Source organism: Mus musculus, chromosome 2 (genome assembly GCF_000001635.26).
Source record: "Mus musculus strain C57BL/6J chromosome 2, GRCm38.p6 C57BL/6J".
Lineage (NCBI taxonomy): Eukaryota > Metazoa > Chordata > Mammalia > Rodentia > Muridae > Mus > Mus musculus.
In genome coordinates this window covers 44,623,166-44,642,709 of record NC_000068.7, presented here as the reverse complement: position 1 = coordinate 44,642,709, position 19,544 = coordinate 44,623,166, and the positions used below count along the sequence as shown (strand labels likewise).

At 40.0% G+C, this 19,544-nt stretch overlaps 1 protein-coding gene across 7 annotated transcripts in view; it reads left to right on the top strand.

The window, feature by feature from the left end:
* Window positions 1-19,544, top strand: part of Gtdc1 (glycosyltransferase-like domain containing 1) — a 363,306-nt gene that overhangs the window by 285,008 nt on the left and 58,754 nt on the right. For all 7 annotated transcript variants that reach the window (XR_003952199.1, XR_003952196.1, NM_001362986.1 and 4 more), the window contains exon 6: window positions 7,394-7,708. Coding sequence is in view for 5 of the 7 variants with exons in the window: in NM_001362986.1 (NP_001349915.1) it covers window positions 7,394-7,708 (315 nt within the window). In the remaining 2 variants the exon portion in view is untranslated. The remainder of the gene's footprint in view (window positions 1-7,393; window positions 7,709-19,544) is intronic.

Below are 19,544 nucleotides of genomic sequence, written 5' to 3'. Positions count from 1 at the left end.
ACAAATCATGGTGGAAAATAAAAACAAGTAGGAATAGGCTCGTAGGAACAAAACCATTGTTTCCTTAGGACAGCCTTATATCGGAGCCACTTAAAGGGAAGGAATCAGGAAACCAGCCTTCACAGTAGGAGAGGAGTCTCTTTCTCTGTCTTTACTAAGTTTGTCTCATCTCTAGCACCAGACACAGCTAATAAGGCCTGTCTGGTGGTCACAAATCTTATTTCAGTTTCAACATGCATTTCTTGGGCCTATGAATAGTTAGATGATATCTTCTTGTTAATTTTAACTGAAACTAATTTTTATGGATGATTATTTTTTATCACAAATCTGTCCTGTCCAAGGAAGATACTCTCTCTCAAGATTGCTGTCAGTATTTCATGTCACCTTTGAATGCTTACACCACAGAAGACAAATGTTGACTCTGATACCAAATTCTATCTATTAAAACAAACAAACAAACAAAAAGAAAGAAAGAAAAAGCAGTCTCAGCCATTGTAGTGCTATTTGGTGTCTCATTCTTCAAAGCACTTGTGCTGGGTGTGTGAGATTATGACTGGCTCATCTGTGACTAGACTCTGTTCAAACAACTTTCATGGACATGTGCCACCTATTTTACTAATATTTGCCCTTAGTCATCACCAGTGAAATAGAGCATGCCTCTATACCACAGCCAACCAATCAACCAAGAATAGGACTCTCTCCTTAATGCTGTGGCTTATAAACATACAGTTATAATTAGCATGCATTTCTTTTTGCTTGTGATTCTTCTATTTAGTAAAGATAGCATTGCAGGAGGTAAAGAGAGAATGTGTATACAATCAAATTCTGTGTCAAGAGGTTTGCTTTTATACTTTATAGATACATTAGAAAGTATATAAATCTGCTTACCATATAATTGATGTATTGGAGACATGTGGGTGAGCATGATCTTTTAATTATCTTTGCTATTTGCTTATGTGAGTAAATTCTAAAAATGTTAATTTGTAATTAATTTCTAACACATTGTTGGGCAACAGTGAATAGGGTTTTGGTTTTATTTTGTTGTTGTTGTTGTTTTTGTTGTTGTTGTTTGGTTTGGTTTAGTCTTTTGTAAATTACCCAAAGGCTTAGATTACTGTATGGTCTGTTTGTGTCTTACTGGTTAGTTTTAGAAGTTACTTATTTCTTATTCCTCTTTACTTTCTCCCTAAGTTGGTTTCAATTCAAGAATCCACAGAAACCACTTACGTGACCGTGCTTGATTTTTATGTCATCTGTATTTTCTGAACCATGTCTTCTTCTGTCACCTTTGCATGAGTCTTATGCTTTCTTTCATATTCCCTACTAATATTGTCTACTAACACAGACCCATGTAGAGTTTCTCCTTTGAAGTCATCATTTTCCCAAGGGCATGCCTCTTCACATCCCTCCCACCATCACTAGTATAGAACAGTTATCACCCATCTGCCTGCCCCATGCTTTTCACCCATGGTTCTTCAGGCCTCAAGTAGCATTTCTTAGAGTTTCCCGGGTCAACTATCAGTTCTGAAGATGCCATATTAGGGAGGTTTCTTGTTACATAGGGTGCTAAGTTTGGGAGAGTTTTTATTTATTATGATATGAGAGGTACTCAAATGAGAGGATAAATAGACATTTGTATAGTATTTGGTATTGTGCAACTGTAAAAGCCCTTCACTGGATGAATGTTGTGTAACCCTCATTTCCTAAACTTGTTTTCTTAAGAAACATTTTTGGAGCCGGGTGTGGCGGCGCATGCCTTTTATCCCAGCACTTGGGAGGCAGAGGCAGGCGGATTTCTGAGTTCGAGGCCAGCCTGGTCTACAGAGTGAGTTCCAGGACAGCCAGGGCTATACAGAGAAATCCTGTCTCGAAAAACTAAAAACCAAAAACTGAAAAAAAGAAAAGAAAACATGAAAGGAAAGGAAAGGAAAGGAAAGGAAAGGAAAGGAAAGGAAAGGAAAGGAAAGGAAAGGAAAGGAAAGGAAAGGAAAGGAAAGGAAAGGAAAGGAAGGGAAAGGAAAGGAAGGGAAAGGAAGGGAAAGGAAGGGAAAGGAGGGGAAAGGAGAGGAAAAGAAAAGAAAAGAGAAGAGAAAAAAGAAAGGAAAGGAAAGGAAAGGAAAGGAAAGGAAAGGAAAGGAAAGGAAAGGAAAGGAAAGGAAAGGAAAGGAAAGGAAAGGAAAGGAACATTTCTGGATGTCTCACAGATTTGATGTTGCATAAAACAAATTCTGTGAAGGCTCCAGACTTAAGTGCAAAGTGGTGAGCTATACTGGTCCTTCCATCCCATCCCTGAGATGGAGCTAGACATCTCTCCTTTGGACCCCACAGAGCCGGCACTGTGCAGCACATTTCCATTTCTCTTCTCTGACTCAGACGTGTGGACGGTGATCATTTGCACTGCCCTCTCCTCCTCACTCACCTAACATTTGCATCATTTTTGAAATTGCCTATTGCCTTCCCAGTCTCTTTGATGAAGCAAGACTATAGATCATCTTTGTTTTGGACTACAATTCATAGAAATGGGCTTACTTGTTTGTCTATAAAACTATAGGTGGAAATTACTGTGTATTTTTATTACAATCTCTGAGTAGTGCATTGCCCATGAATACAGTTCAGCCGAAACATTCCCTTAGGCATTTTATGTACCATGTGCACGTGGCTGCCTTTCCTTGCTCTAAAGTGTGCCCTCCTTCCTCTTGAGTACCTCTCTGGTCAGCTCCATCGTCTCTGTACTTTAGTGGAAATTACCTGAGATGGTGAAGAGGGTTCCTTTCACTTAGTATCCTTCTCATCATCAGTTAAATGTATTTAGAATCTGTTGGTTCTCCTGATTGACTTAAGGTTCAGCTCTAGGCTTCTATGTGTGGATTTGCAAAGAGGATGGGGAAAGGGATATAAATTTGGACCTAGGAAACTCTTGCCTAAGCTTGTCTTTACACTCTGCCTGGCATGGTACTGGGGTTTTGTGACAATGTCTTTGGAGACCCTAGGACAGAGATGGGAAAGATTAGGTTCTGAAAAGAGGAACTGCAAGAAGGAATGTATTGGCCACGAGTTGGGAAGAAAGTTAGAAGGGAGAGTCCTCTGGCAAGTAACAGATTGGAAGTGTGGGACCGGGTGTGCTGAGTCATAATCCTGAGAGCTTCTGGGAGATCCCTGGTCCATTCTCTGAAAGGCAGCTCTGGTTTTCTTTTGTTTTCTTTCTCTCCTTATTTCACAACCTTCTCTCTCTGCCTCATTAGCAGCTCCATGAGAGTTGGAGCTGAGGTAAAGAAGGAAGTGTTGAGACTTGAGCCTGTTTGCAGAGTCTCTGTTGGTTAGTTCCAGGATATGCTGTCCATTTCCATGTTAGCCCATCTCTAAGGGATTTTTTTAAAAAGGATGAGATCGGTTTATTGCAGGTGTCTCTTAACTGCAGATTATAAATAGTGTCTGGTTAAGAATATTCTGGGTGGGTTAATTAGAGTGATGACTATTGTTAAGCAAACTGCTTGTTAGTATTATGCCTGTTTGAACTTAGTATTGATGAGAAGTAATTGACCACAGAACTGCATTCCGAAAGGCAGAAAGGCTGTCGTTTTTAAATTTCTATTATGGCAGTAAATTGTTTACATAAACATGTCTATGAAAATATGAGCTCCAAGGCACAGAGATTCACTTTGTACAGGATGGTGAATAATATTGTTTTATTTTCAGATTAATGCATTCGTCCAGCCTGCCTAAAAGCCAGCTTTGTTGGAATTGAGTAGTTAAGAATGTGTTTTATTTTCAGCTGTCTCTTTTGCTACAGAGTGTATGAGAATAGTGTTTTTAACTTACCCTAACTAAAAGAGGTGCCCTGTTAAATCCAAGTAATTACCTAAATACTTCTTTGGGTGACAATCACTATAATAAAAAGACTGTTAAAGAAAAATGTGAAAAGATGTATAAATAAGAAAAAATTACTATAACCACCTTCTTCTAGGTACTGGATTGTTATCTATGTTATTTATTGGTATTTTGTCCAGCTCAATTATTAAGTTTCTCTAGCTCTAGCATTCCATGGGGAATTTATTCTATGAGCTAATAAATTATACCGTCAGGGAGTTTTTCTTGAAATTCAGCTTAAAATTTCCCATTCTTAATTTCATCTCATTATTCCTAGTTATACCCCCTTGTACCAGGCTAAATAATTATTCTTTCTCCTTAGAGACGCCTATTATGTATCCGTCTAGTTGTCACTTCACCAGGCCATTCATATTTAGCTCCTTTAATCTGTCCTCATAAATCAACTCTTCCATTGCCTTAATCATTATTATTGCTCTTCTAAGAACTATCTAATTTTCAAACATATACAGTTGTCAGGGACCCCAGTGAAATCAGCATTCACTGAGGCTCAGCTTCTCCCAGCCTCTGCCAGAGACTCAGAACCCCATGTGCTGGCTCCTGGGCCAAGTCAGCACTTGCTCATCTGAGCTAGTGATGTTTCCAGTGACGTTTCCTTATATCCATCCTGATTTCAAGAGTGATTCTGTTTTCATGGGTTCATGGGATCGGATTTGTAAGCCCTTGGAGTTACTATCCTCATTTTATCCAGCATCTTCCCATGTCCTTATTTGCTACCACCTATCAAGGCAGTGGCTGTGTTAACAGGGGAGTCTGATCTTCCTGAGAATGCTTTGGTAAGAATGTGGAGTATGATCAGGCCTAGAACCTGCCCATGACAAAATTCCTAGTCAGTTATCAACTCTTATTGTTTACAGCCCTGGAGCCAATCTCCTATCCTTTTTAATTTGCAGTTTCCCTCAAACTCTGGACAGTATAAATAGATTTTAATAGAGAAAGATGGGTCATGATACTCTTTTCTAAAGGTGAAGATATTCTTTCAGTGCCAATCGATTTATTTGTAATTGTGAATCCTTTGTGCACTGTTTGTGATTTTGTTGGAATGGAATCTTTTCTTTTTGCTGGCATTCTTTATCTGCATAAACAAATCGACTGCTGCTTTCCAGATGCGTCTGAGGTGGGAGGCTTCTTCTCTTACTATCTGCCCTTCTCTCCAGGAAGTTAAAGATTTGGCACACACACACACACACACACACACACACACACCTATCCATTGTGGTTCTCTCAGTGAGAACTTAAGATGCCCTTCATATTATGATTTTGTTTAGGAAGAATGTTCATTTGTTCCTTTAAAACTTCAGTACCTGTGACATGGCACTACAATCTGTAAATGCACGGGCATTTTCCCACTTTAAATCAAAGACTGTCTTCTTATTATATTGAGGAATGTAGAGAATTGGTACAATTCTTTGTAGTTTCTCTCTGAGTGCTGTCATCTGTTTAGCACTAGGGAAGGCAGGAGTTCCATGTACTGTTGATACATCTCTAACTGTTTGGACCCAGATTAGATCCGAGGCTTCATAAAGCAAGCCTAGGAGTCCCTGAAGACCCCTTTTAGTTGTAGACTCTCCATGGTGTGCAGTGTGCAGTGGATATACATATACACATACACACACACACACATATATATATAGGCTGTTCAGTTCCCATACGTTCCCTGTGCTTTCTGATGTTGCTTGTCAGGCCTGGCTTGAGGCCTAGTTAACTCTCTCTGCCCTCACTCCTCAGTGCACCTGGCTTTTGTTTGTGTGTGGATACCTTTTACTGTATGTACTTCCTGCCCATCCCTCTATTCCTCAGCCCCAGCCCCCACCAAGGAGGCATGTATGCACACATATGAATGTTTTTTATTTCCATCACAACCTTTATTCACCTTGCTAGAAATAAGGGACCTGAACTAACAGTGTCATGAAGTAAGTCTTCAGATTCCACACATGGTGTCTAAAACAGTTTTGTTTTACTATTTTAGTTTTCTGTTTCCTCTTTCCTTCACCTTTGCAAGAAAGCCATTTATTATCTTTTACAATCTACCGGCTTCCCAGTAAACCCTACCATTCCTCACATATGTTACAATGTTTTACTGTTTCACAAGACTTTCCTGTCCTCAGAATCCTGCTTCTCTCTCAGCAAGTATCCCCAGGGCAATAGCCCGAAGTCCCTGTGCTTTCCTCCCCATCCTCCTGTGAGTCACTCATAAACCCTCATCTTCTCAGAGCTTCTGCCTAGTCCATCAACAGAGGCTCTGTGAGCATATGCAGCCCTCTCCATGGAACAGGCTGAGGTGCTGGGCTGCCCTGCTCCAAGGCCTTCTGAAGGGCCTGTGCTTCTGTTACATATTCTGTGGAAGAAGGCTTTTGATTCATCTCTGTAGTATGGCAACACTCTTTCAAATCACTTCCTCCACCTGTAACTGTAGCTTACTCTGCTTCTAGGAGTTTTCTTCCCCACCTGCCCCCTTAAGTAGATGTATTCTTTATTTATTCACTGACTGCATAGTTTAGGAAAAGGCCTAGGCTCAGGTTGAGCTTACAGAATTCTGAGAGTTCAGACACCTGGCCCAGCCAGCTCCTCCAGACCTGCTTTCTGGACTCTGGGTTGTGTGCTACTCCAAAATAAAGCCCTCTTCCTGTGCATCCTTTTCTACTGCCCTCCTAATACAGAACTTGCCCGCCTTGTAAAATCTTTCCATAAAGCTGTCTTTAAGCTTTAGTGGTCTGCAAGTCAGGGATCCTCATTTATTTCCAGTTTCAGAAGCTATAGTGCCTGTTACAGCATAGAAAGTGTTGCTAACGTAGTCTCGCTGCTCACTCACCTCTTCCCCAATCTCAGCACTCTTGGTTTGCTCGCTATAAATGGATAACTCCTTAAGGTTAGATCATGTAATGGTATAGATGGCTTGTTGATTTTAGGGCATATTAGAATTTTTTTTAAAGACTTTTTAAATTTGGGTTCTTTCAAACCAGTATCCTATTTAGCTGTTTGACAAAGCACTATAGAAAAACATAGATATGAAAATTACAGAGAGTAAAATGTGCTTCAGGAGGCATCAGCCATGTGAACTTAATAGAGAGTGTGTATAGGTTTCCAGGAACACAAAATAGCCCATGAACAGAAATGGCAAGAGTTAACCAAGGAAGATTGTGAATGAATGATGAGAATTGTTTTAGGCCTTGGCATGACTGCAGATACAGAATGGGAATCCAGAAAGAAAAATGGGTGAGAGACGATAAATTACATCATGGTCGTGTGCTTTACAATATCTGCCACACCAGTTTGTAGCCACGAAAACTCTTTAGAGACTATTAAAGAAAGTCGTAACCAACTTTAGACCTTTGAGCTTTCTCTTGGTGACTAATACTTGTTGCGCTTTTCCTGAGAACTTTTGTCATAACATCTTTATTTTTTCTCAGTTTTGTATGGCGTCACTGTGTCCTTATAGGAAGGTAAGGGACTAATTTTACTTTTTTTTTTTTCACTAAAAGCATATTGCATTCCCTTTTTGTAACAGATTCATGCCCAAGCACAAAATAGCCCACTTAAGGAGGATGCTCAGCCTTATTGGAGATGCTGCTGCATCTCAGTCTGTGGCGCCTTGTCCCCAGCCAGGGCAGAGGGTTTCTGAGAAGTCACCGGAGAACTGTGAATCAAAGTCTGATGAACACCCTGACCTTGATGCTGAACAAGAAGCCCTGGACAACCCATCAGTCCATAAATCAGGCTCTCTTCCTGTGAGTAAAGAAAACCTGCCTCTTGATCCCAGCACCCTTCTGTGTGGAGCTGAAGATCCGCAAAGACCGCTGCACATTACATGGCCGCACAGGTGGTAAGTCCAGACACGCCACTTTCTCAGAGCTTTACACAATGTGTTTTCACGATGGACTCTCTAACTTGCTGTCCGTGTAGCTTTAGAAAATGATGGCTTGGATTTCCTTTCATTCACAGATTTCACATAGCAGGATTACTTACTATACCAGTTCAGCACCAGTTCAGGCAGCTTTGCCCATAAGTGTACATTAACTATTGTGTTTTGATTTTATATGTGAATTATAGATAACATTTGTAATGATTTGTTCAACTAGTAGTAGCAGTCAGACACATTTAAAAAAATCAAATGTTATTCAAGAAGTTTCAAGGTAGAAAAATCATATGCCATTATATCCTCCCAGTGCCGGTTAATCCCGAATTACTTCACATACGGACTTCAGTAAACCACATCACTGTTAAAACAATACTTTTCACTCCTTATTCTTGCTTTGACCAGTGTCAACTGGACAGCTTCATTTTATTTGTAGTGTATTGCTGCATGTGAAGCGATCTCCATCCTGCCAAATGCTTTTATATCGTGCTAGTCAAAATTGTCTAGCTGAATGTCTTCTCATCACAGGAAAATCAATGCAGCATATAATCCCACCAAATATAAACTCATAAACCTAGCCCTGGCTTCTATAAATTAGGATTTAAGGAGGTAAAATGTCCTGATAATCTTCTGGTATTAGGCATGAATATTTTAATCTAGTTTTTATTCCTCCCAGTTAGTTTAATCTGCATGTGGCCTGATTAGAGTTGCTTCCCCTACAGATTATGGCCTCTTTATTGGCGCAGTGCTGGGCTGATCATTAGGTCCGATTGAGAGCAACTGTTTGCAGGTGAAGTAATAAGCACACACACCGGCAGGAAAGCGCCTTTGCCCAGGATTTGCCTCCAAGCACATTAAACCTCCTCGAGCTCTCCCAGCTGATCTGCAGCATCTGGTACCTAACGGGATTCTGCCTTTGATTCTCAATGCATGGACCTGAAGTCTAGGGGCTAAGCGTTGCGAGGAGATGCAGTTTGGGGCTTGTTTGTTCACTATCACCCTTCCAGACTCACATTGTCCTCAGACTGTCACAGGGCTCAGTATTCTTTCGTGTGATTTTAAGTAGAGTGGGTCGGGAAGAAATGAGCCTATCTGAAGGTGAAGTACCACCCGCATTGCTGCCTTCTGCAGACCTCTCGTCCATTACCCTTTGCTCCCCTCTACATGGAGACTTATTACAAGAAAGTCAATTCTGAGAATTTTCATAATAATGTTAAATAATTTGGAGACTGTGGGTATAAAACAACAGTATAGAGGCAAGGTTCTCACAACATTGAGAACCATGTTAGTCAACACTTTGCACAAAATTAGACAGAGCTATGTTAATAAAATTAACAATATTAAATTGAATAATTCCCTCTCTTCCTTTGTATATTTTTGCTTTAATTTAATTTAATTGCCTAAAGTTAGTTGCTTAAAGAGATGCAGCATGATGTTTGTGCACATTCTTATTGTTAGAGCTAAATTATTTTTAATTTGGAGAAGAGGGGGAAAAAAGCCGCATCAGCAAGAGTAAATGCCAAAATATAAAAGTAACACATTCATCCTTACGGGTAATATAGTAGAACACTGGAAACTTGGAGGTTGCCAGACACATAGCTAACATTAGGGCTAATTTTGAAAATCTAGCGTGCAGTCAATTTTACTGATGCCTGGGGACATACAAGGTAGAAGCTGACAAGAGAACTAATTTTGTTTGGGTTATTTACTGCTATGCATCATCCACGGGTTCCCGCCTGACACACAGCTATATGAAGGGGATATTATCACACACTAAAAATTTATGTTGACATGCGATATTTGTTCAATATGTCAGCAGTATTACTTTCATAATCAAAAGAGTAAGAAAAAGAAAAAAGAAAAGCACTTTATGCTCATATAGATATATCTTTTTAATAACAGTCTATAAGGTTAATATAGTTTACCTTTGAGAGTATACAATGAAAACAAGCAGGGTTAGGAGGGGAAATGACAGAAAGCATCAACCCGAGCTGTTTGTTTGCCATTACCTACGCGAGCCATGTCAGCTCTCTGGCCCGCGTCTGATAGCTATTTGTTGTACAGAGAGCACAGCATAAAAAAAATATCAAACTCTTAATACTATTGTGTGCCCATAACCATCTGTCACTGCTAGCCTGGAGATGAGAGGGAGATTAGGAGGAATAAACACTGAGCCGCCGAGCATTGGTAAAGCCTTCGGGCAAAAAACTCTTGTGGGGACATCAAAGACATTCTAATTCCGAGGCAGTCAAGGATTACAGTGTGTAACCTGTGCTGACAACAGATAAATGACTGGCAATATTGTGCCAGAGCTGTTGGGTCCTGCATGGAGTACTGATGATGATGATGATGATGTTAGCGTGCAGAATGGACTCTGCTGGGATAATTTTATGATAAAACACTTTTTTCAAATGCCACTGGGTCTAGGCAGACATTTACTAGCTACACGGGTAGCAATCAGTTTCTTCAAAATTTACTGTTCTATGCCCATTAGAGTTCCGGCACAGCAAGACTCTTCAGTGAAAAGCTAAGATGCCTATGTTTTCTTTAGGAGAATATATGCAAATGTTGGGAGCTGAACTCCTAGCCTTTAGTGGTAGGTGCTTTATCATCTGATTTATGTAAATTTGCTCATAAAAATCAGTTTATTTTTAATTGGTGAATATGAATTAGAAAATTAAGACTCTGGTTCAGCATTCTTCCCCAGCTTCAAGCACGCATTCATTTAGACTTCCAATTGTATGGCTGGAAAGCCCATCACTGACCTAGCACTATGAATTGTGTCCTCAGGGAAAGAAAGGTTTCACTGGAAATGAGTGGGGCTGTCTGGGTCTCTTACAGTCCTGTTGGTTCACAGCTCCACACTTTGGCTCACTGTGCCCTGGTCTGCATCTGAGCCACTTTAACTCATGAGTGCCTATGGAAGCTCTGCTGCCCGTTCATCTTCATCTTGGTCATGCCCATTCTCTAGAGGAGAATGGAGAGGGGGAATAGCAGCAGTGCTGTCTCCCTCTTCCTCCTCCTCCTCACGAGAACTATGTCGTGAAGTCCTGCAGTTGTAGTATCTCCCATGATGGGATCATGAAAGGCTCAAACACTGTGTTAAACCTCCAAGACATCCTGTACTGAGTTGGCCAGATGTTGAATGTACTTTGTAAAATATGTATCAAAAGTCAGTGGCATTTTCTAGAAGATACATTCTGGCTTTTCATCTGTGTTAAGATGTCTGTGTGAGAACAGACCCTTAAATGTAAGGTTTGCCTCTCTTTGGCCTTTCTGAACCTGAGATTGTGAGGACTGTAGTGTAGAACCTATGCTGACAGTAGATAAATAACTGACGGTATTTTAGCAGACTTTCTGGGGTTTCTGCAGAGGAATTTGTTTCCTCCTTTCTAACCAGTCCTTAATGTTTTGTTATAAACATCTGCAGCACGACACAGCCAATAGAAATGACTTAGAGAAGGGCCTGTGAAAAACACTGCTTTAGCAATGCTTGTTTTTTTAAAGCTGTTTCTTTCCAAAAAGTCCAGCATTGCAACCAGCTTCCAAGCTTTATGTAAAGGTTTCTATATCATAGTGGCCACAAAGGCACACTGCTAGATGGAGAGTCAAAACGCATGTAAAACATAGTAAAAGCTCACACTTGTCCAGGCCCCTGTTCCCCGACAAACACTCTTAAAAATGAGAGGGACAATCAGATGGGCCAGAGGCCAAAAGCATGAGGAAGCCTGAGGACCTGAGTTCTAACCCCAAACCCATGAAAATGTGGAAGGAGAGAAGCACTTCCACAGGGCTGTGCTCTGCCCGCTACTGCACTCACACATATTCTCATGGTAATAACCAAGGTTAACAAAAGGAATGAGACACAAAAGGGCTTTGGTTTAGATTATACCTATGAGTATTTCCTGTTTCAGATGAAAACTGAGTGCACTCTGTAAATCACGTGGTCCTCCTCCTCCTTTTTGGTGTGTCTGTCTGTCTGTCTGTCTGTCTGTCTGTTTGTTTGAGAGAGACAGTGTCTCATCTCACTATGTTGCTCTGGCTGTCCTTGAACTCACCTTGTAGAAGAGTCTGGCCTCTGCCTCCTGCTAGGATTACAGCTGTGTGCCAGTTCACATTGTCATTTTAAATAACAAGAATACAATAACAAGCACATGGTAACAAATTATATTCTGTAAAAATCATAGTTTCCAAAATAAATTAATTTATATTAATTTACTGCATCTTTATACCTGTTGCAATGGGAAGTTTAAGTAGAAGACTATAAAGAAAATCCTGCTTCATAGAGAGATAGCACTTTAAAAGGAGTATTGTAGAAACTACTATGCATATATAGATGTTCTTCTTTGATGCTATATCAGAACTTAACAAAAGGGCTTTGTTAAAGGTTAGTTGCACTTTGGAATCATGGAATCTGGAGCCAACCACAATGCATTATCCATGGTCTGTTCCTTGCAGATTGAATAGATTTTCTAAGCATCATGTGTAGGTCTCAAGGAAAACAGAGCCTCACCACATAGTGCAGATTCGGTGCCCATTGACAGGATTCATCATGTGAATTTGAGACATCACTATGAAACTCAGAAGAAACATGCTTCAGTCTTAGAAAGCTGTTAAGCTCGTGGTATAGATGCAATTTCACCAAAATCCTATTGGTCAGTTAAACACTTGAGTTTATGATAAAAACATTTATCAGTTATCTTCCTTAAAGTGAGCTTCACATAGTTCATATTTGAAAATACCCAAGTTCAATTAGCAGTGGTGTGTCAATCATTCATTGAGGTAAATTCTGTTTCTTAAAGAAATTAGCTGTTTTATCTTAGAAACCAAGCATTCATACAAAGACTCATTCTGAAGATAATCACTAGGCCTTAATTTTCATGAAAGTTCTTTAATATACATTTCTAATTGAATCATGGAAAATATTAAAAGATATCTATTGAAATGATTCAATAAATAATATGAGCAATTTTTACTGTATCCCCAACCACCTTCTTTTTTTTTTTAATTTATTACATATTTTCCTCAATGACATTTCCAATGCTATCCCAAAAGTCCCCCATACCCTCCCCCCCACTTCCCTACCCACCCATTCTCATTTTTTTGGCCCTGGTGTTCCCCTGTACACTAGCAAGATTTTATCGAAAGGACCCAGATATAGCTGTCTCTTGTGAGATTATGCCGGGGCCTAGCAAACACAGAAGTGGATGCTCACAGTCAGCTATTGGATGGATCACACGGCCCCCAACGGAGGAGCTAGAGAAAGTATCCAAGGAGCTAAAGAGATCTGCAACCCTGTAGGTGCAACAACATTATGAACTACCAAGTACCCCGGAGCTCTTGACTCTAGCTGCATATGTATCAAAAGATGGACTAGTTGGCCATCACTGGAAAGAGAGGCCCATCGGACACCCAACCACCTTCTTAAATGAAAAAAAGTTCTTTTTCTTTCTCTTGCTATCAAAGCAAATGGGGAAACCTAGGATGTCACCAGTTGAGTGTGCCCCCCTTGCCCTGTTCTGTGCTCAGGCACAGTCTTCCCACAGCCACGTTTGTCCCATAAAAGCATGTGTCACACAGTAAAAAGGTCAAATTATATCTTAGATATAATATCTTGATCTTAAAAACTCCTTGAAATGGAATTAAATGCTCAGGCATTCACAAACTACCACAGCAGACCACTGTGTAATCATCACCACTAGCCTTAGAATTGCTTAGTTATTCAGTCTTGTGGACTAAATTTTCTGTCCTGCACTGTTAAGATATTGTATCATATTTATTGTGTTCTAATTGCAACTTTTGTTTTAGTAGATGACAGCAAACAAATCTTTGTCACATAAAAGAAAACTCAGACAAAACAGAACTTACCTCATGATGAGCTAAGTAATTAGGAAACTGTAGTCTAAAAGGCTGTGATCAACCTCCTGAGTGGCCCGGAAGTAGGTGTTTTCTGGTTGAGAAAGATAAAGGTGATTTGGGGGTGTTGAAGAGTTTGAAATTATTGGAATGGTCACAGTTTCCTGGTTGGTCCAATGGGATGGCTTAGCAGATAAGGGCTCTTGGTGTCAAAGCTGACCTCACAAGTCCACCCCCAGGTCCACATGGTAAAAAGAACAACCCAACTCCCCCAAGTTACCTTCTGAGCATTTGCACTGTGGCTTGTTAATGAGCACACACACAAACTCACATAAAAATACTAAATATAAACTATTTTTAAAGTTCCCCATTACCTCTTTATAAGAACTGTGCGAGAACTGTCAGTCAGAGCTCTTTACTTTAAGTAGATGGAATTCTCATTTTCTGCCTGGCAATTGCAGCCCTTTCCATAAAGTAGTGATCAGTTGATTTGTGCAAAGTTAATTACAATTAAGGGTATGAATTGAGAAAGGACAAAACTTAGTCTTCAGGATTTGGAATGTATTTATGTGACTAGTTGAGTGAACATGAACCCTACCTAGCATTGAAAGGATTGACATCCATACCTTTAGAGGCTTTGGTGACCCTTAACGAAAATAATTGATGCAAAATAGATACCTGTGCATTAATACTTGGTAGTAAAATAAATTACTTTGTTTTATTTCTTGACTCTAAAGTTTAAAACACGGCTTTAAAAACCAAGCTGATACCTACCTCTGAAATGTATGTTAGATAGTTGGATGAGGGTGTGTCTTGGTTTCTCACTGCCAAAACAACTGGGGAGAGGAGTTTTTCCCCTAGTTGCTTTAGAGAATTTTTGCAGGTCTGTGCAGGTGCCATGAGTTCCATACATAAGAACAGGGAGCCACATGCTTGTATTCAGAGACAGGCATTCTGTGTTCAATTTCAATGTTAAATGTAAATCTCATTCCAAAAGAAAAATGGCCCTCACAGAGTATTAATTCTGGGGGCAGTGGTCATGTGGATGGCCACATGTCTTCCAGCCTCCTAATGCACTTGGCTCCTGCCTCCTTGGATTTGAGAGGAAACTACTTTTTTCCAATCTTCAGCCATTCTCAATACTTAGTGACTTCAACCAGTTTTCTATTTATCTCTCAGTTAGCCAATCAAAGATCACCTGAATAAGGTTCTTATAGCCATTCCCAAATCAGTACATTTTTGTTCAGATGTATTTTTTTTCCTAGAGTTTTTTTTTTTTTTTGGGGGGGGGGGAGCAGGGATTTTTGTTCATTTGTTTGACCTATCCATAAAGAATTTAAAATTTTAAATTTTAAATTTCATTTTTAAAAAAAGTCTCTCAAGAATTTTTATTAGCATTTGAAAAGGCACAATTACTAACCTAAAATTTCAATGTAGTATACCACCTAATAATTTGACACTGTTAGGCAATTCTATAGCGTTCTCTTATATATGTGATTGCATAAATAGTAGGGAATAGTACAAAAATAAATAGCCAAATAATAAGCCCTATCCAATCCCTATGTATAATTCCTATTTCCTACTCACAGTCTTTTTCCTGACTGTTTCCCAGGCTACAGAGTACATCAGCAAAGTTGACATGATTCAAGCTTGTCTGCTTCTTGATGTAAGGTTGATCTTTTGCAATGATGTTAGCATAACAACTTGTATCTGTCATTATCTTGGTGATGTTATACTAGACTAACATTAACTAAACTTCCCGTTGCCCTTTCCTTGCTTAATGTGGTTAAAAAAATTGTCTACACTTCACAAACCTACAGTTAACTGTGAACAAGTTTGAATCCGATATGATTATAACAGGCACATAACCACTGAAGACTCATGTCTCCTTTTGCCTCTTCCTGTTCTCCTGCTGACCATATACTTTGATTATCATTACAAGTGAGTAAGCAAGTAGGGCTCACTGGTATGTATGGGCATGTAGATGGATGGATGCATAGCTGAATGGACTTGCTTCTACAGGTGTCTGCCCTGATTTCAGTTCTAGTGATCTATTAATTCCCCTGACTCTGAGATGTTTCCATGCACTGTGTGCTTTGTGCAGTTATATATACTATACAGGCATGGAAGAAAACTTCATACTTCCTACATTGCACCTTGTCACTTGCATCATGTTTTAAATGATGCCATTTGTAAGTGCCAAACCCTGCTAGGATAGAGACACAAACTTTAGAATGGATGTGAGGTTGTTTCAGAGTGAATGATATATATAAGAGGACTCAGTGATTTCATAGTGATGAAGACCAGTTAGAGTCACTAGTTGCTGATCAGCTATCTCCTGCTCAAGCAGACAGAAAGAACAACTGCAAACATAAGTGGAATCAGCATCTCCGAGCACAGGTGGAGGCAGCTGTGTGATCAGCATTGCTTTCAGAAGGCCTCTGACTTCCTGCTTTGGCCTCTTCTTTATAAAATACCATAGAACTTGTAAATAAAAATCCTTCATGAGTATGTTAAAACTGAACAACTCTTAGATGCCAACAAGAGCTTGCTGACAGGAGCCTGATACAGCTGTCTCCTGAGAGGCTCTGCCAGTGCCTGGCAAATACAGAAGTAGATGCTTACAGGCATCCATTAGACAGAGCACGGGGTCCCCAATGAAGGAGCTAGAGAAAGTGCCCAAGGAGCTGAAGGGGTTTGCAGCCCCCTAGGAGGAACAACAATATGAACTAACCAGTACCCCCAGAGCACCCTGGGACTAAACCACCAATCAAAGAAAACACATGGTGGGACTCATGGCTCTAGTTGCATATGTAGCAGAGGATAGCCTAGTTTGTCATCAATGGGAGGAGAGGCCCTTGGTCCTGTGAAGGTTCTATGCCCCTGTATAGGGGAATGCCAGGGCCAGGAAAAGGGAGTGGGTGGGTTGATGAGTTGGCGGCGGGGGGGGGGGGGGGGGGGATCAGGGCAGGGAAAACTAGGAAAGGGGATAACATTTGAAATGTAAATAAAGAAAATATCTAATCAAAAACACTGAACAACTCACTGTAACAGAGAGATGATAGCATTTGGGGGGAAAAGTCTTGAAATGGTTAAAAACCATAGTAATTTCTCAGTTGTCATTGAAAAAATAATCTAGAAGGAAGATTGCTGTAGAATAACTTCCACCTGCTTCTTCTCCTTAACCGAGCTGCTATTACTAGACACATCCACTCAAATGACTTCTTCAACTCTTATTAAAATCCAATAAATTGGAATCCTATGGCTTTTGTAGGTTTTATAAAGTGGGGCTCAGTGGCCAGTCTCTTTTTTCCTTACTCAGTTACCCCAAAGGTTTCCCAGGTAGAATATTAAAAGTTATTTAAGGGTTGACCAGCTTTGTATTGTCTTTGTTGGCAGTGCAACTGATTAGCTATTTCAATGATATTCATTTTAGCATCATTTGTTGGTTAAACAAAAGAAGAACATTCACACAAAGAGGCAGATGTGAGAGAGTTGTGTTCGGTTAGGGAGTGCCTCGCAGAGTCCATCCCCTGTTGAAGGAAATGGTGTGTCACAATCTTCTTCAAAAGCATGTCTTTCTTTGCTGTCCTTTCTCATTAATTTAGATATGTTTCTAAGATGATCCATGATGTTACTTCTAATTATGGTTACATGCAGTTAATTTCCTTCCCTTTTTCCTAAGCTTGGTGTGAAAGACAGTTTCCTCCCAATGAGTGCCGGGTGTGCTGGTTATTCAGGAGTGGAGGGGATACTGAGGGAGCTGATCTTCCTGTTGCCCTAGCAACACATTTATTTATCAGGGGTTGAAATGACATGAGTTAATATAGCGCATACCTGCTGATCGGCAAACTCCCTTATTTCAGCTGCAGTTGACAATTAAGTCCTGGACAGCTACAGCCAGGGGTTAATGTTCCTCATTAGGAGAACTGGGTCATTACTGGGAAATCAAGGCACTTAAGGCAGCATGGGTAAAATACAAAATTCAGCATCTAGAAGAGTGAGGCTCTTTTATGTTAATTAACCTTATTTTCCTAGGTTTAAAAAAATCTTAGAAGAGCATGTCAGTGGATCAATTAATTGAAAAAGCTAGGATACTTTCCTCTGAGTTGCCTTCATTTCCTTTGCAAGGATTTCATTATTTTATGGAAAATTCTTATGTCTATATGATGAGTAAAAAGGGTATTAAAATTAAGAAGGGAATCATCATGGAAATCAGTTTTACCACAAGGGAGTGAGCAAATAAAAGCCTTGGCAATGAAAATAAATAAGCTTTGCTAATACCTCACCTAAGGAGCAGCGTGTAAGCCTGTAGGACCCAGAGTGTTTACAGGGACTCTTCTCTTCCTTATTAAGCAGTTACAGAGCTATTTGACCTTCAGAAACAGAAACTTTGGGAGAGTGATTTCGGTGATTTGAAACATTCTTCTTGCAGAAGACTGAGTAGCAGTTAAATGGTAACATTTTAGTTCATAATTGACTTTTTTAAAATATCAGCAAAATTAGATGTACTGGTTGAAAGTTTTTTATCAAATTGTCTGGGTGGTTATTTTTTACTTGATATGTTCATAAATAATGTATCAAGATTCTTCTTAAAGCTTTCTTTTCTTATTGTTGTTTCTTTATGTTGAAAGTGGCATATTTAGAGTAGAAAAAGGTTTAACGTACCAAGTCCTGTTCCCTCTTCATTATTGGCCTGGCTTCACTGAAGCTGCTTCTTGCCAGTTCCTTCACTCCTGGGATTTAATGGACACACACACAAGAGCAAAAGCAGCCTCTCTAGTCTCGGTCTCCAGAATACTTATGCTCTTCAACTCTAAACCAAAATTGTATGCTATAAACTCTTTTTAAGGTAAAAGCCGTTGACTGGGCCTTACAGACTTGATGTAGAATTCTTACTTATGCTTCCTTACCTGAGATTAAGTGACTACTGTGTATCTTGGGATTATTTTCACCGCCAGAAGTCATCTTCCTCTTATAGTGAAGTCTTGAGATACTTCCTTAGGAATCAGCCCATCACAGCCTTCCAGGTGCTGTAGACACCTTCACACATCCTTGGATTGGCGTGCGATATCAGTGTTATATACACTGATGCTTGGCCTCAGGTTGGCATGCCATGGTAACTCTACACCTGCCACGGTAGCCGAATGGCACCCTGAATGCTGCTGCTTTTGAAACAGTGTACTCTTGAGACTGGCTGTGTTCTTCAGCTGGGCCCAGTCAGTGGTTTCAGCAAGAACACCCCCAGGGAGTGGAGTCCTAGAGTAAGAACACAAGACAAAAGACTGTAGATGGTCCCTAAATTACTTTCTCCTTTTCTTGGGAAGATTGTTGGACCACATTTTCTAGCCTCTATTTGGGATAACTGCCTCATTTAATCTTAGCATTTACTCAGGATGATGGAGCCACTTCCAAGCTTGGACAATAGAAAACATCCCAAGCCCTCTCTTATGCCCCTCTTCCTTTCCATCTAGACATAGATGTCACTTGATGATGATAGTGTCTCTCTAGTTCTGGAACATTAGATAAATGCTGTTCAGCAAAGCCACTTGTCAAATGTCTACCAGCCTGATATTACAAACAAGGATTTTATGCATACTCAACTGTGTAATCTGTCACCCTGCCTCAGGTGGTCACTAGCAATAATAGTGAACAGAAGAAGCCAGGATACACTCCAAAGAGTTTGCCTATAGTCGGCAAATGGAGATGCTATTTAGTGAGCTGGGAAACATACTAAGTTATAAATATGTTCTTGACCTGAAATTGGATATTTCTAACAGGAAGTTGATAGCCAAGTGTTGATAGCCAAGGTGAGAAACAAGGGCTGAAGATGGCAATTTCAGAATTATGTGTAAGATATGTACAACTTCTTTAAAGAATTTTTAATATGCTAGATTTTAAATTTAACTGTTAGCTTCCTGGTTGTAAACATTGAATCTATCCTAAG